This window comes from Emydura macquarii, unplaced genomic scaffold (assembly GCF_026122565.2).
Source record: "Emydura macquarii macquarii isolate MOO-44397 ecotype Brisbane River unplaced genomic scaffold, CSIRO-AGI_Emac_v2 contig_2422, whole genome shotgun sequence".
NCBI classification, from domain to species: Eukaryota; Metazoa; Chordata; order Testudines; family Chelidae; genus Emydura; species Emydura macquarii.
The window spans coordinates 5305375-5320272 of NW_027132559.1; the positions used below are offsets into that span (position 1 = coordinate 5305375).

General features: G+C 38.7%; 1 protein-coding gene across 1 annotated transcript in view; it reads left to right on the forward strand.

The window, feature by feature from the left end:
* Positions 1-14898, forward strand: part of TOPAZ1 (testis and ovary specific TOPAZ 1) — a 94412-nt gene that overhangs the window by 68457 nt on the left and 11057 nt on the right. Inside the window, exons 15-20 of the mRNA XM_067561617.1 lie at positions 1716-1726; positions 5335-5363; positions 9202-9337; positions 11061-11226; positions 12202-12366; positions 14459-14662. Of these exons, the coding sequence (XP_067417718.1) occupies positions 1716-1726; positions 5335-5363; positions 9202-9337; positions 11061-11226; positions 12202-12366; positions 14459-14662 (711 nt within the window). The remainder of the gene's footprint in view (positions 1-1715; positions 1727-5334; positions 5364-9201; positions 9338-11060; positions 11227-12201; positions 12367-14458; positions 14663-14898) is intronic.

Consider the following 14898-nt stretch of genomic DNA (forward strand, 5'->3'; position numbering starts at 1 on the left):
AAAAACAGCAAGCTAACATGAGTAGCTATTGGATTGTCCTCACAGATTCTTCCAGAAGAAGGCTGTTTGTGTGGAGGCAGAGGCAAAAGAAGTATACTTCCTGTGCTCCTTCCACATCTTTTGCTACTTTCATCTTTCAAACATCAGAATTGAAGGTGTGCCTAGGATTTCAAAACAAATAAGGTGCTGGAAATTATTCAGAGATTGCTGCATTTATTTCTACTTCATGCTGCTCCACATCTTTTTTCCCTGGAATGTTGAGATGAAGTTTTCCCTTCTTCAGTTCAGGACATTCTGAGTTCAAAAGCAGTATTAGGAGAAGTGTGAGTATATTCCCACTATTGCTTATTTCCAAGAAAATAGGAAGATTTCATCCTATTAGGGATCTGAGATTTAAATTCAGGATGGTGACAATACCCTGTGTAATTAAGTATGTGCAGTTGGTTAGGAACTCTTGTCATTATGCATACTTTATATCCATCAGACCAACACACAAAAGTAACTGCAATTTTGCATAAGTGAGAATCATTTCCAATACAAAATCCTCCTTTTGTGTGTTTCTAGTTCCAAGAATTACCAGGTACTCAGATGTAGTAACAGTCCACAAGGGACTTCTATATACACTTATTTAGATGACTGGCTGTTAAGAGTTCATTTGCAGTCTACCCCACAGGCTTGCTCCCAGTTTCAGTAGTGTTAATGCTCATCAAAGGGGGGAAGAATCATCCCAGCTTAGGTTAGAACCTTTATAAGTATAACCATCAACTCATTAACTAGCACAACGTGTGATATCTTCCACAGAACATATTTGAAGAAATGTTGCATATCAATCAAGTAATCAAACACACGATCTGAGTCTTCTGGAGACTATTACATTCCATGGGTTGTTGCATAATTGCTATCCTATTTGCTAGATTCAAGATGAAGTTTGTGTAGTATTACCTAATGAAAATATATTCTGCATCTGGACAATTTCAGTTAAACTTGAAGGCAAACCTAAAACTTTTTTTAAAAAGTTAAAAAAGTTTTGACACCCCAGAGTATTGACAACATACATAATTAGAATTAATTGCAAATACATTTCAAACAGTTTTTGAAAATCGGTGCTTCATATACTCACTGGCTGAGAAGTTTGTTTTCTCTTCAAACTTAGCCTTGGTCTATTCTACAGACTTGTGTCAGTATACATACATCGTTCAGGGGTGTGGAAAATCTGCACCCCTAAGTGATACAGTAATACTGACCAAACTCCCAATGTAGACCACACTATATTGACTGGAGAGCTTCTCTCATTGACATAGCTACCCCCATTTGGGGTTGTGGAGTACCTATGCCAACAGGAGAAACTGCCTCATCAGCGTAGATATCATCTTCACTGAAGTGCTACAGCGGCACAGCTGCGCCACTGCAGCATTGTAAGTGTAGACAAGCCCTTAGTGACCTTATGTATGCCTATAGTAAGAAATGAAACACCTTTGAATGTCCTCTGCATATTAACACTCATGGGATTCTCCAATCGGTGCAGCCTGAATGGTAGAACTCTTAGCTAGCAATAGCAGCTCATGCTTTCCTTGCCCGCTCCCTCCGTGAACATCGATTGTTCCAGAGTGAGGGTATAAAAGGGCAGGGTAGTCCAGCTGCCTCAGGTCTGTCCTTCAAACTGAGAACTGCTGAACAAAATCAGGAAATGCTCCAGACTGCTGCCTGATCCATAGCTTGTCAGCTAGTTAGTAATTTATAGTTAGAATTAGTTAATTGTCTGTTAGGATTCATTAACTTAGTTGTAAATATTTTGGTTTTGAGATGATGTAACTGAGGAATAAAAAGCCCAGTTTTTAAAAGATGTGTTTCATGTCTGGTTGTATTTCTGGCATCTGACACACATGCCTGGGTCTTGGGTGTAGGACACTCACTTTCAAAATGCATTATTTTCTTGACTTTCATAACATAAGCAACAAAGGTGAGACAGAACAGACTTCAGGTGACTTTATTACAAGAAGCCCTATCAGCAAAATTATCTGGACCCGATCAAGCTTCAAACAAGTCTCAGAGACCAGTGTCAATGCCGAGCAAATCTGTAAGGAAGAAGGGCAAATCCTCCAAGTTGGTACCCAGTACTAAAGAATCCAAAAATGGGAAGGATCTGAAGAGGAAAACTATTGTGATGCAGGCCTGTTTCTAGAGCCAGTCCACTACAAAAGGACACAGCTATTATGGGGAGCATGAGCGCTCAGTCACTGGTGGGATCGGCCTCGTTTGAAGTGTGTGAGAGAGTCTGTGTGAGAGAGACCCATTTGATCCCAGAGGGTCTTCAAGGAATTTTTTCAGGATACGTATTCTCATGGTAGTGTCAGACACTCTTTGTTGGATCTAGATGGACCAATTACAAAGGCATGAGCTAAGGAGCCGTTGAGGTGGGGGAAAATATATGGAAGTGGTAGACAATATTGACACAGCACTGCAGCAAACAGTAGTTATGGTCAATTTCATTGACTGGATTTGGCTCTGGCTCCATTGCTAATTAACCTATGTATTTCAGTTGAGCAAGTATTGAACATTTTGCTGCAACTAATTCAATTAGATGCTTCCCCAAGGCGGAGAGAAAGAGTTGAAGAACTCAGGATCTCTTCTGCTTCTTCCACCTAAGACCTCTTCTAGGTCTCCATAAAAGAGTTTTTCTCTAGTCTCCTTTATTCAAACAAGGAGATTGCTGTCTCTGGTTCTGTCTGAACTGAGAACAGGCTTGGATTGGAGAAGAGAGACAGCTCAGAGATCTGATCCAAAAAAAGTATTATAAGCAACCTCATTCATGTGTTCTGGGTCCATACAGACAAAGAAATGTCCAATTGATCTGGTATGGAGTTTTGGCCTGACTGGCAAGTACCCCCTTCAGGTATCATTGGCTATCTCTTGCACCTTCTTAGAATGTTTCTCTGTATGACAATAGACATTTGCCAATTTGGTACTGAGAGGATATCATTAGATCTGAAGGATACAAATCCGCCAATGCATCTAAGATCTGATAAGTCTCCTACAGTGGTAAGAGAGTTATCAGAAGAGGAGAAATGAGTAGCCATTTCCTACTTTGTTAATGGTGGAGGCTGAACTACACAGATGGAAAGGTGTCCAAGTTCACTGTCCTCCTGATGAGGAAGGGAAAAGACTGGATTTATTTGTGAGGAAAATATTTTCTTTGGCTATGTTAGACATAAAATTATGATGACCTGATGGCTGGATATCAGCATCATCTGTGGGGGAAGAGAGGGAAATCATCATTCCTCAGTACTCTACTGGAAGAGTATAGAAGGTTAGCAAATGCTCTTTTGATGGAGGGGCAGAATATTTCTAACCATCAGTTAAAGGCAGCATTTGATTCTTCAATTGCTTCAGCTAAGATAATGGTTTTGGCTATTGCACTGAGAAAGCATGCATGGCTGAGATCAGTGGGTCTTCCTACAGAGATGAAGATGAGACTCGAGGATCTTCCTTTTATGGGAGAGTAGGGTCTGTCTAGCATGAAGACAGATGAGGTGCTAGAGAAAATGAAGAATGTAAGGTCAGCTAAATCTTTAAATGTCTTTTAATATAGCAAAAATATCTTTGGTTCCACTGTTCAGATACCAAAGGCAATACCCATCATCATCTTCATCAATTCTTTACCCCAATAAAAGAAGGAATTATTACTACCAGCTCTCAACATTATTCTTCTCAACATCAGCAACCGAAGAAGAGAGAGGTTAAAATTCATAATAATAAAGGGAAATTTTTTACTTCATCTTCTGAAATTCCTCAGATTTGACAAGAGAGAGTGAGTGTTACAAGTCAGTCCTGTTAGACACTTTTACCTCTCTTTTTGGACAACATTTGTCCTCTCTCCACCATCAGCAGAAATTAAGATCAGACAGATAGATTCTGGAAATTATTGCAGGTGGGAATTCAACACAATTCGTAACTTTCATTCCCAATAAACTACTACTTCCCTCTTTGATCGAGGATCAGGTTCAACTCAGTTTGCTCAGAGAAGAGATTGTCTCCATTACAGTTGGGAGCAATAGGCACAGTGCCTTGTGAACACAAAGGGTAGGGTTTTATTTATACTATTTTCTAATTATGAAAAAAAGATGGGGATCTTCGTCTCATTTTGCATCTCAGAAAATTAAATGCCTATATACAAAGTTTTGTTTCCGCATATTATCTCTAACTTCTATAATCCATTATCTTTCCATTCAGAATTGGTTTGCAGCCCTGGATTAAAAAACACATATTTCTATATTTTAACAAAATCATATCATTGAAAATATCTGTGTCTCATGGTATGAGAGAACCTTTTCAGTACAGGGTTCTCCCCTTTGGTTGACCATAGCTCTGAGGATGTTTACAAAATGTCTGTCTGTAGTGGCAGCATATCTAAGGGAATGGGATTTTATGTATATCCTTACTTAGATGACTGCTTAATAAAAGCATTGTTGAGGTAAGAAATCATGTTAGTGTGGAACAAATATGTTTACTTTTGCAAACCTGGGATTATGCATAAATTGGGAAAAATCATTCCTAAATCCTACTCAAAGGATCCTTTTCATAGGGACCATATTAGACTCAACTGCAGCAAAAGCCTTTCTCCCAGAGGAAAGGTTTTTGAAAATAGAACAGTTTATACATCTTCAGTCTATACATGTCCCCATAACAGTCAATACTCCTTTTTTTCCTCGAACCACTAGGTCTTTTAGCTTCAACCATGTCAGTGACTTAATACTTTGGTTGATTGACCTGCAACACAGGCTTAGGCAACATACATTGCAAATTAATAATTCCATAGCAGATGTTTACATCACTGATGTGGTGGACATGTGCTCAAATGTAATGAAGGGTATACCTTTGTCTCCCTCTGCCATCAGTGATACTTACTGCCAATACATCTACTGTGGGATCGGAGGCCCATTTAAACAAGAATCTGTTAGAGCTCACTGGTCACCAGAGGAAAGGAATCTACATATTTATATTTTAGAACTGAGAGCAATCATGTTGGCTCTAAAGTTATTTCTGCTTCAAACACCAAGCTAGTGCTGGTGGTGACAGACAATATGACAGCATTATATTATGCAAACAAACAAGGCAGGGCTCATTCCCTACAACTCTGCATAGCGCTTTGGTATTGATGTATAGAACAAGATTTCACCCAATAGCAACTCATGTATCAGGGGAACAAAACACCCTTACAGCTCTTCTAAGCAGTTTGACCTCTCAAGTACAAGAATGGTCTTTGAAGGACAAAGTAGTAATACACCTCTTCAGGTTGTGGGAGAATTCTATAATAGATCTTTCTGCAGCTAGCAGCAACAGGAAATGTCAGAAATTTTGGCTATGTCTACACTGATGGCAGCAAATTCGCTGCTGTCAGATCGATTTTTTTTTTTCCCCAGTTCGATTGAGCAGCAGTGAAGACACACTCAATCAATCCGGAAGTCAATCTAATAAAACTACCTCCAAAAAAAAGCATACTGCTGCATCTATGGGTACACATTTCCCATTGGTACAACAGAGTGGAGATGGCATGCAAAACGCACGATATGAAGTCGATGGGAGTTACACAAGCTACTCTATGAAGCTTGTGTAACTCCTGTCAACTGCTGCCGAATTTGCCAGTCAGTGTAGACCAGGCCTTTGCTTGAGAGCAGGGATTCAATGTCAGATGCATTCCTAATGAATTGGGGTCAAGGATTAATATGTGTGTTTCCTCATTTCTCTTCATTTAAAGAGTAATAAACAAAAGACAAAGCTAGAGTAATTTTAATAGCACCAACATGGACCAGACAACGGTGATACCTGGACTAAATTTGGCTGTCCAGAGGGTTAATTGAACTTTTGCCATTAGTTTCAAATTTGTTAGACCATCTCTTCTTGTTGTGTTATCTCCCAGATCTTCAATGTCTCCATCTAATGGCATGGGGAATAGAACTCTAGGATTGATAGAAAAGTCTTATTCATTAAATGTGTAAAATGTACTGATAAAGTCAAGAAAAGAGACAACATGAAAATGTTTGTCATAAATGGAAAAGATTTTTATATTTGGTTTCCATGTATGATGATGATCCTTATATAGCACTCATTAATTATATATTAAAATATATATTATATTTTAAGAGAATGGGTTTCTTACTATCAACATACCTTTCAGCCATATCAACATACCACGTAGCTGTGAAGAGTAAATCAGTTTTTACTCATGAAATAGCTATAAGATTCTTAGGCGGTCTGACTAATTTATATCCTCCAATCCGTCTTGGGATTTGAACACAGTGCTTTCATATCTGATGAAACCTCACTTTGAACCTTTGAGAAACTGTATGTTGTTCTACATGTCTATTAAGACAGCATTTTGATAACTATCACTTCAGCAAGACATATAAGTGAATTAGGTATCTCAATGGTTGATCCAACATTTATTGTTTTTCATAAAGATAATTTTCCCTACACACCCAAGGTTTATACCAAAGATGGTCTCTAATTTTCATGTAAATCAGTCTATAATTGTACCAGTATTCTTTCTGAAGCCTCATGTTCAGAATAGAGAAGCTAAAGTGCATACACTGGATGTTAAAAGGACTTCAGCCTTTTATGTAGACAGGACTAAACAATTTAAAGAGTCTCCAAAATTGTTTATTGCAGCGGTTCTCAACCTTTTTTTTTTACAGAGTACCACTCGGGTCAGGTACAGTCAGGTCAAGTACCGCTTCACCTAACTGTACCTGGCCCGAGTAAGACTCGGTAAAATGCAAGGTTCCGTGCAGGGATCAATGCCCTCCGCCGAAGCCCTGCCGCCGTTTCGTGCTTTTCGGCAGCAGAGAGGCTGGCACTTTCGGCGGCAAGGGGGGAATGGTCGGCGGCAGCGCGGTTTCTCTGTGGCGGAAAATGGCTGGGAATAGGCGGCGAGTGGGTTTCGCAGCGGGGGGGGGGAAGCATTAGGAGGAAGAGAGCTTATTCGGCAGCGGGTGGGGAAGATTCGGCGGCCGCAAGATTTCACGGCGGCGGAAGGGGGGGGATTCGGCGGCGGCGGTCTTTCTTGGCGGCGGAAGGGGGGGATTCGGCGGTGGCGGGCAATCTCGGCGGCGTCAAGGGGGGGGATTCGGCGGCGGAATTGGCGGCGAGGTTTGCCTCGCGTACCACCGAGCCGTCTTCCGCGTACCACTGGTGGTACGCGTACCACTGGTTGAGAACCCCTGGTTTATTGCATATGAAAAAAGGAACAAGGATGAAGTTATTTCTTTTCAAACACTCCCAAGATGGATTATGTATTTATGAAGTTTATAAATTGATGGGTTTGTCTCTTCCACATTGAATTAAAATACATTCTACTAGATTGAAGGCAGCCTCTATGGCCTTTTCTAGATACATTCTTCTAATAGAGATGTGTAGAGCAGCAACATGGAGTTCAATATACACTTTTACTAAACACTACTTGTTAGATTTGGAATCTAGATCCATGCAAAATTTGGCAAGGCAGTTCTGCAGTCCTTATTCAAGTAGAATTCTGTGGTCCCACCATCATGGATCAGAGTACTGCTTGTTAATCTATCCCATGAGTGGGAATATGCAAAAGACATTCAAAGAAGAAATGAAGGTTACTTTACCTGTAACGGGCATTCTTCAAAGTGGACTGCATATTCACACTCATGGGACTTCCTACAGGACTCTGAGTCACAGGAGAAGGCACTGAGGCAGCTGGATTGCCATGCCCCTTTATACTTTCGCCCTGGAACATTGCTCATTGAAGGGAAGAGGAGCGGGAGATATGAGTGCTCCAACAGCTATTGCTAGCTAGAGCTGTACTCTTCAAGCTGCCCTAGTTGGAGCATCCCTGAAGTGTGAATATGCAGAGTCCATCTTAAAGAACCCCTTTTACAGGTGTGGCTTTCATTTTTTGCTTGTCCTCAACAGCAGTAGGTTGAAACACAGGTTTCTGATCTCAGATTTGAGAAGGTAAAAATCTTGCAAAAATCTTTAAAATATTAATTTGTAGGTTGTTTACACAAACATTCTTGTATTGATTTGGAAACGTAAACGTGTTATTTTTTACATCATTTTAGTCCATCTCAAAATTCACTAAACTGAAAACGTTTTTTACTCAATTAAATTATTTTTTCATGGTAATATTTCCACGCATTGTCTTTGCAGATAAGTTTTGTCAAAAATTTGATTCCTGACAGCAAGGAATTCATTAATGGTCATTGAAATATTCTGGGTTATTTGAAAAATCCTTTCTTTTAAAACTGAAAATAAATGTATTTGTTTGTGCCTGTACAAATATTTGTTTAACAAGTTTACATAGCAATTAGTTTAATTTCATTTTTTGGATCCAGAATTGTCTAATTCTTTAAGAGCTAATGGTCTTTGCAAGAGTCATGTATTTAAAAAAACCAAAAACCTTCCAGTTATCCAGTATCTTAATTCTCTTTATCTATTTACTTATCCGTTCATAGAACTGTTCCTGTCAAAAAAAACTTTCATTCTGGAAAACAATAGCTCAGGAGGTTGACAATAGATAGCAGAAAGCCTTTATCTTTCTAGGTTATTGGTTCAGATCTAGCCTGGGCTGTTACTAACTGAAAATTATGATCTGATAGCTGTTTTACTCAAATTATATGAGATGGTCACAGTCCAAATTCACACTTTCATATCACAAAATCACTATTACAGTTGCAAGTTTTGGCACAGAGACCAAAGGTTGGTTATGCTTGGAGCCTGGACTACCTTTTCTGCCCTAGAGGAATACATCCATGATACAGTTGACACATTGGTAGCACAGTGAAGTTTGCTATACTAACACCCAGAGTATACCAGTTTCATGGCTGGACTTCATTCTCCAGTAAGGTCATTTTAATAAACTTTGAGTCACAAAATTAACTTTAAAAACAAAAATTTGTTCTGTATTGTCATTACTTATTCAAACATCTTACTGTCATGGGTGAATCAGAATAATATCATGTACTTTGAATAAAAATGTTAATGGATTAATTTATCCTCACTTTTGTATTAAGACGTAACAGCAAGAAATATTTGCACACAGTGCCATGTGTTTCGTTTCAAAAAATATATTTTATACACTTGAGAAATAGGGTCTTTCAGATTATATATTTTCTTTAGACTTGGCTTACTTTTTTTTTTTTTTTTTTTAATAACCCTATACCAGGATTTGTAAAATAGCAGTCATCAATCTTTTCTTTTTGTCCCCCACCCAGTTATCAAAAATCCACAACATAATGAAGCAGACAAAGATTTCCTGGGAAGGATTGGGATCAGTGTAATGTATTCTTATCACACAGTACTGCAATGGTCAAAGGTATTTTACTGGGTTATAATAATTTGATGGGGTGACTGTGCCAATTCTTTTTAAATGTTAAACACCAGAGTTTCTCTTATTGAAAAGGTTAATTTGAAAAAAAATATTTGTTGTCAATTCTATTTAATTGATTTAAAGATACACATTCAAAAAGATAATCTTAAAGTTTCCATTTTACTTTGAAAAGTGACTCTCTAAAATTGTTGTAGAGGTTCTGCACTTCAGCATATTTGATATGGAAATCAGATGCAGTAAGTAAAACATGTTTTTTTTCTAACTTTAAACTCTACAAGCTCAACAGGGATCCAAGAATCAAGCTGGGTTATCTCCTTGCACATCACCACCTGAAATAAAGATTCTGCAGGCCAAAATGTGCCTGGAATGAGTACTGTGCAATTCAACTCTTTAGTAGGTTTGCACAGGAGCAATTGATACAGTTTAGTAAATTAGTTCTGTTATTGATATACAGAAAGGAACAAAATCCAGTTTGTAGTAAAAAGCAATAAAATCTTATTTTAGCTTAATAAAGTAAGCAAATATGACTGAATTATAGAATCATAGAATTGGAAGGGACCTCAGGAGGTCATCTAGTCCAACCCCCTGCTCAAAGCAGGACTAACCTCAGCTAAATAATCCCAGCAAGGGATTACACAGAAAGTATAACATAGTAAGAGATTTTTTGCATAGTCAAGTTTCAAAGTAGAATCACAATTCAATCTATTCCTGTAACTAATAACAAATTAGAATATTAATTGGAAAAATTATTTTTTCCACTTCACTCATCTTGGACAGTGAAGCTGAACAGGGCCATTATAGAGAGTTTCACATTGGTTCTCATGCAATAGCACAAAGATTTGAGCGTTTAAACCACTGTAGGTAAGCAAATGCCTTAACAAAAAAAAATTCTAAAGTACATTTCTCTAATAGCTTTAGTAATCTTATTTTTCTGAAATTTAAATTTAGGCTTAAACTTTTTGTCCGCTTTTGAATAAAATATCTAAAGAATTGCATAGATTGTATACTTTAAGAAGTCTGTTCATATCAACTAATGCCAATCCCCATAAGGATAATAGTTAAAAGGAATTTAATTTTACCATGAGATCCAAATAGTTTTTCTTAAATAGAAGGGAAACTATCATTACAATGTCTTATTTTCTGTCCTGAAATGTGGGAGAGCCTTTGCTATGCCAAGTTTAAATTAGGCCTCTTAGGACAGATGACTTCCATTGTTAAGAAGTGTTTTTGATGTTTATTTTTGTGTTTATAAACAATTCAGGAAAATGAAAAAACAGCATAGCTCTAGTGATTTCTCACCTGGTTAGTAATCAGCATCTTGGTAACTCAGATCTCAAAACAAGAAAGATTCATGTTCAAGGTGCATGTTGTAAAGTACTCTATTACTTTTTTTTTTTTTTAAATCATACATTTAAAAATTTTGAAATAGTTAACCATACAATGAATATACCAAATGACCTCTTTTGATGATCAGCGGAATTATCAGTTAAACAATTTGAAAAGATAAAAAAAAGTTCTGTGCTTTGAAATTCATACATATTGCATATAAACTTACTAAAATATGCATATTAAAATTGATTTTACTTTTAAGATAAATCTGGTCCTAGAATCTGAATAGTAGCTAATATTGCTGCACTTAGCTTAATTCTTGAATGTTTTTCATTAGCTACATCCATTTGCACTTCTGCTTTCTGCTCTCACTCTTTAGGGCAGGAAGGTTTTGGATAAACTACATGAGCTGCAAGTACATTTCACAGTCTTGAAAGGACTTATTGGACCAGAGAGGTTAGCATCAAGATGCCAAATTGTTAATGCTGCTGCAGAAATCTTCCTTAAAAGTGGAAGTCTGGATGGTGCAACATGGGTATTGAGAGGTAACATTTTTATTAGAATCAAGATTTGAAGTTAAACTCAAATGTAATATGCTGGTATAACATAACTTGTTTATTTTTAAACTGTTTGTGAAATATTTGAGTTCAAGATTATAGTCTGTTCCATGTGTTAGATTACAGAAAATACACTAATATTGAGAGAACTAAAAGGGAATTTAGCCTGCTTTAAATGCCAATACCATTCTTGATATACAAGAAATATTATGCTCAATCTTAATTAAAATAGGAATTATTTTCAGAAATATCTTTTGCAGTATACTAAACTCAATTAAAAGCTAGCATACATTTTTTTAAAGCATGCCATTATATTGGAAAAAGATAGATAATCTGCCTGCCAAGGAGGCACTTTGACTGTTGGACTGTCTCCTGTAGCCCAGTTGACACCAAGTGACGTTTAATATCAAAATTTTTCAAGAGCCACATTAGTGCCATGTTCTGGTCCAGATGTTCCCATAGAGCTAACTGTAATTAAACTAAAATTGGGATATTGTATTCTATTTCAAACTTTATCATAAGACTGGTAATCATTGCACTTTTGGCATGCATACTGGTCTGGGCCTGAAAGAAAAGAGAATGCACAGAAGTCAAAGAGAAAAAGGAGGTGGTGGGGCAATAAAGAGAGACAGTGGGGATCCAAAATTTTTATTTCACCTCATTCTTGATAGAGGCAGAAAATTCTAAAAGAGGCAAACTACTGAAAAAGAGCCAGTTTCGCTCCCATGAAATTTAATGTGTTTTTACCCTAGATTAAAGAAGTAATGCTGCTAAGACTTAAATTTTTGAGAAACCGTCACTTGTGTTTAATGAAAACCTGGTAATTAAAATTGTTCATTTTTCTGTGAAGCTTTGAAACTCCTCTTCCATGTCAGTATCCAGTACAGTTTTCATAGCCTATTATTTATTTATTATTATTATTCTCACTTTTAGTTCAAAACAGTTCTATTGTCTTCACTTCAGAGTCAGAATGGATAATAAATACACCATTGTGGCCCTGTGATAGAATGGATGTCCTCAATCGACACAACCTGCTATGTGCAATTGCCTGTGAATATTTGACCAAGAGTCAATGTAGGCAAGCATTTGAAGTTTTGCAGAATCTACCAGGTTTCCAGAATTGTTGTGGTAAGCAAGGAAAGTTAGTGTTAAAAGCTAACAAATTAAAAGATGAGAATCTGGTACTACTAAACATGACTTCTAATCTACCTGATTTTCTGATTGTTTTTTAAGAGGTATTGCAGAGCACTGGAGATTTAGAAAGCTTAGTTTTTCAGTGAAAACATGACAATTCAAAAAATAATATAGATAACTGTACTTAAATCAATAACTCAAACAAAAACTGCTGCAAATTGGGTTGCCGTATCCACCTCCTCCCACATCCCCCATATTCTTAGCCAGTTCCAATTCCCTGAGATCTGTGAAAATGGAGCACCATTCCTGTATATTTCCTAAGGACTTTAGGCAGGCTACAAAGTGGGATGGAATAGAGACAATCCGAGATGAATAGATAGTACGTTAGTGACCATTCTGTCACCATCACCTATAGTTTCCCCAGACTCACTGCATGCTGAAAACCCTGTCCCCCACTTCCCCTGTCATCCTGCTCCCTTGGCCCTTCTGTGCCCAGCTGTTTACCATGTGGGGGATGAAGATCCACTGATGGACTACTCCCTACATAGCATCTAGGGAAAAGTGTTTATTTCCCAGCCCATATTCACCTCATCACAGCAAAGCTTATTCAGCTCTTCAGCTGCCTGACAAGCCTTGTTAGACTTACAAGCCCCAAAGAGCATCTCTCAAGGTGCTAAACAGCTTATTAGGGGTTGCTGAGGGAGTAGGGAAGGAGGTCTTCATTTCTCAGCACACTCACATGTGCTGGGGAGCAGTAGTAGGCAGTGTAGAGGGGAGTAAGGAATTTCAGTGGCGTACTGTTGGTCTCCAGTGCCAGGAAGTCAGTGCTGGCATTTGCGTTGCCCCCTCGCCGGGGGCCAGCTGCGGAGCCTCCAGTGGTGCTCGGCTGTGCAGGGGCAGGGCACAGCAGTACCTACGGCAGCCCAGCTGTTCTGCCCCCCTCCTCACCCGCGGGGGGGGACACAATGGCTGGCCAGAAGCTGGTCCCAGTCCTACCCTCAAGCAGTGCGGTGGCCGCTCCCCTCTCCTGGCCTCACCCCTTTTCCCCCCCTACACCTCCATGTGGGCCCAGCACCCTGGCCAGGAGCCACTCCTGCCCCGAGCAGCGCGGTGGCCGCCCCCACCCTTCTCCTACGTGGGCCCAGTTGGCACCCCTGGCCGGCACCCAGGGGCCTGTCCCCCTCCTAGCTGACCCCCTCGGTACCTCACTGCTTTACCTGATCTTTCCACTCCCCACCCCATCAGCCATAGGTAGTTTCTCAATGCCAGCCATCCTAACTATGATTGTTGGGAGGCTGAAGAGCCCAACAAGGCATATTGGGCTGAAGTGGAGAGGAGCAGAGTCCTTTGGATGAAGAATTCCTTCTCAAATCTTTCCACCATGTCCTAATGCTATCCAGGAAGCACCGCAGGGGTTTCTTCATTTGGGGTCAGGAAGGGGAGTTCTTCCTCTATTATTGCTGATGCTCAAAGCCTTCTGCCAGTTGTTTCTCCCTTTCTTGAACCCCATTGAATGCCCCTACTACTTCCAAGTCTCTGCTGAAGGATAAGCCTGATCCAGGGATCCTGTAGTGCTTAAGAGGATTCATATGCCCTTTCTACATATCTTAAAATTATTTTATAGCTCTGAAAAGACAGTTGGCATTGCTAAAGATAGCATTACTGCGAAGTGTGGAAATGTGTTACTTTTGTGAATGTTAATATAATATGGTATTTAGGAATCTGTTTTCAATACACCATCAGCAGTCAGTGTCATCTTAAAGGCCTTTTTGCTTTGAGCAACAAATTATTTTAAACTGAAACTAATTATCACTTGATCCGTTAAAACTTTTTTTTTTAAACCAATGTAAATGGAATGTGTGTCATTGGGGTCTGCATGAAGAGACCTTCCAAGAGGGAGGAAAATGCATCATTATCATAAGGCACTTAACTCTGATTTGCACCGTTTTGTTTCTGAAACCAAGTGCTCTGATTCAAGGTTGAAGGGATTGGACTTTTGGTATGTTTATAGGAAGTACTGGAAAGATACCCAGCAATTAGGCTTACTTTTGATTGATTTCAATAATTAACATTCTTTTCATTTCAGACACTCTAGATGTCTCCCAGTACAAACTTCTTTTTAACAAGCTTCTAGATGCCTGTATTGAGAGCAAGAGCCTTGGTGTATCTTCTTCTGTAACAGACTTTATGCTGTCAAAGAACATTCCCATTGATTTTACTTTAATTAGAGGATTAATTACAGCATTGGGAAGGAGCTGTTTGTGGCTTAAAGCCAGGATTTATTACAAAAGTAAGTTACCTTGAAATCATGTTCACTGCTTGTGATCCTTGAATAAGCTGTACTCATAAGAACTTAATATTTTGGGAAGTAATGGGTAAAAGTACTACAGGAAATCAAATACACTTTTGTGGTAAATCTATTAGAAAAATAACATTACAAATTTAGCATACTAAACTGAGGGCCCGACCCCAAAGACAACTTTTCTATGCCTGGTGTTGGACTGGGCATAAGTTCCCAAAGGTGGC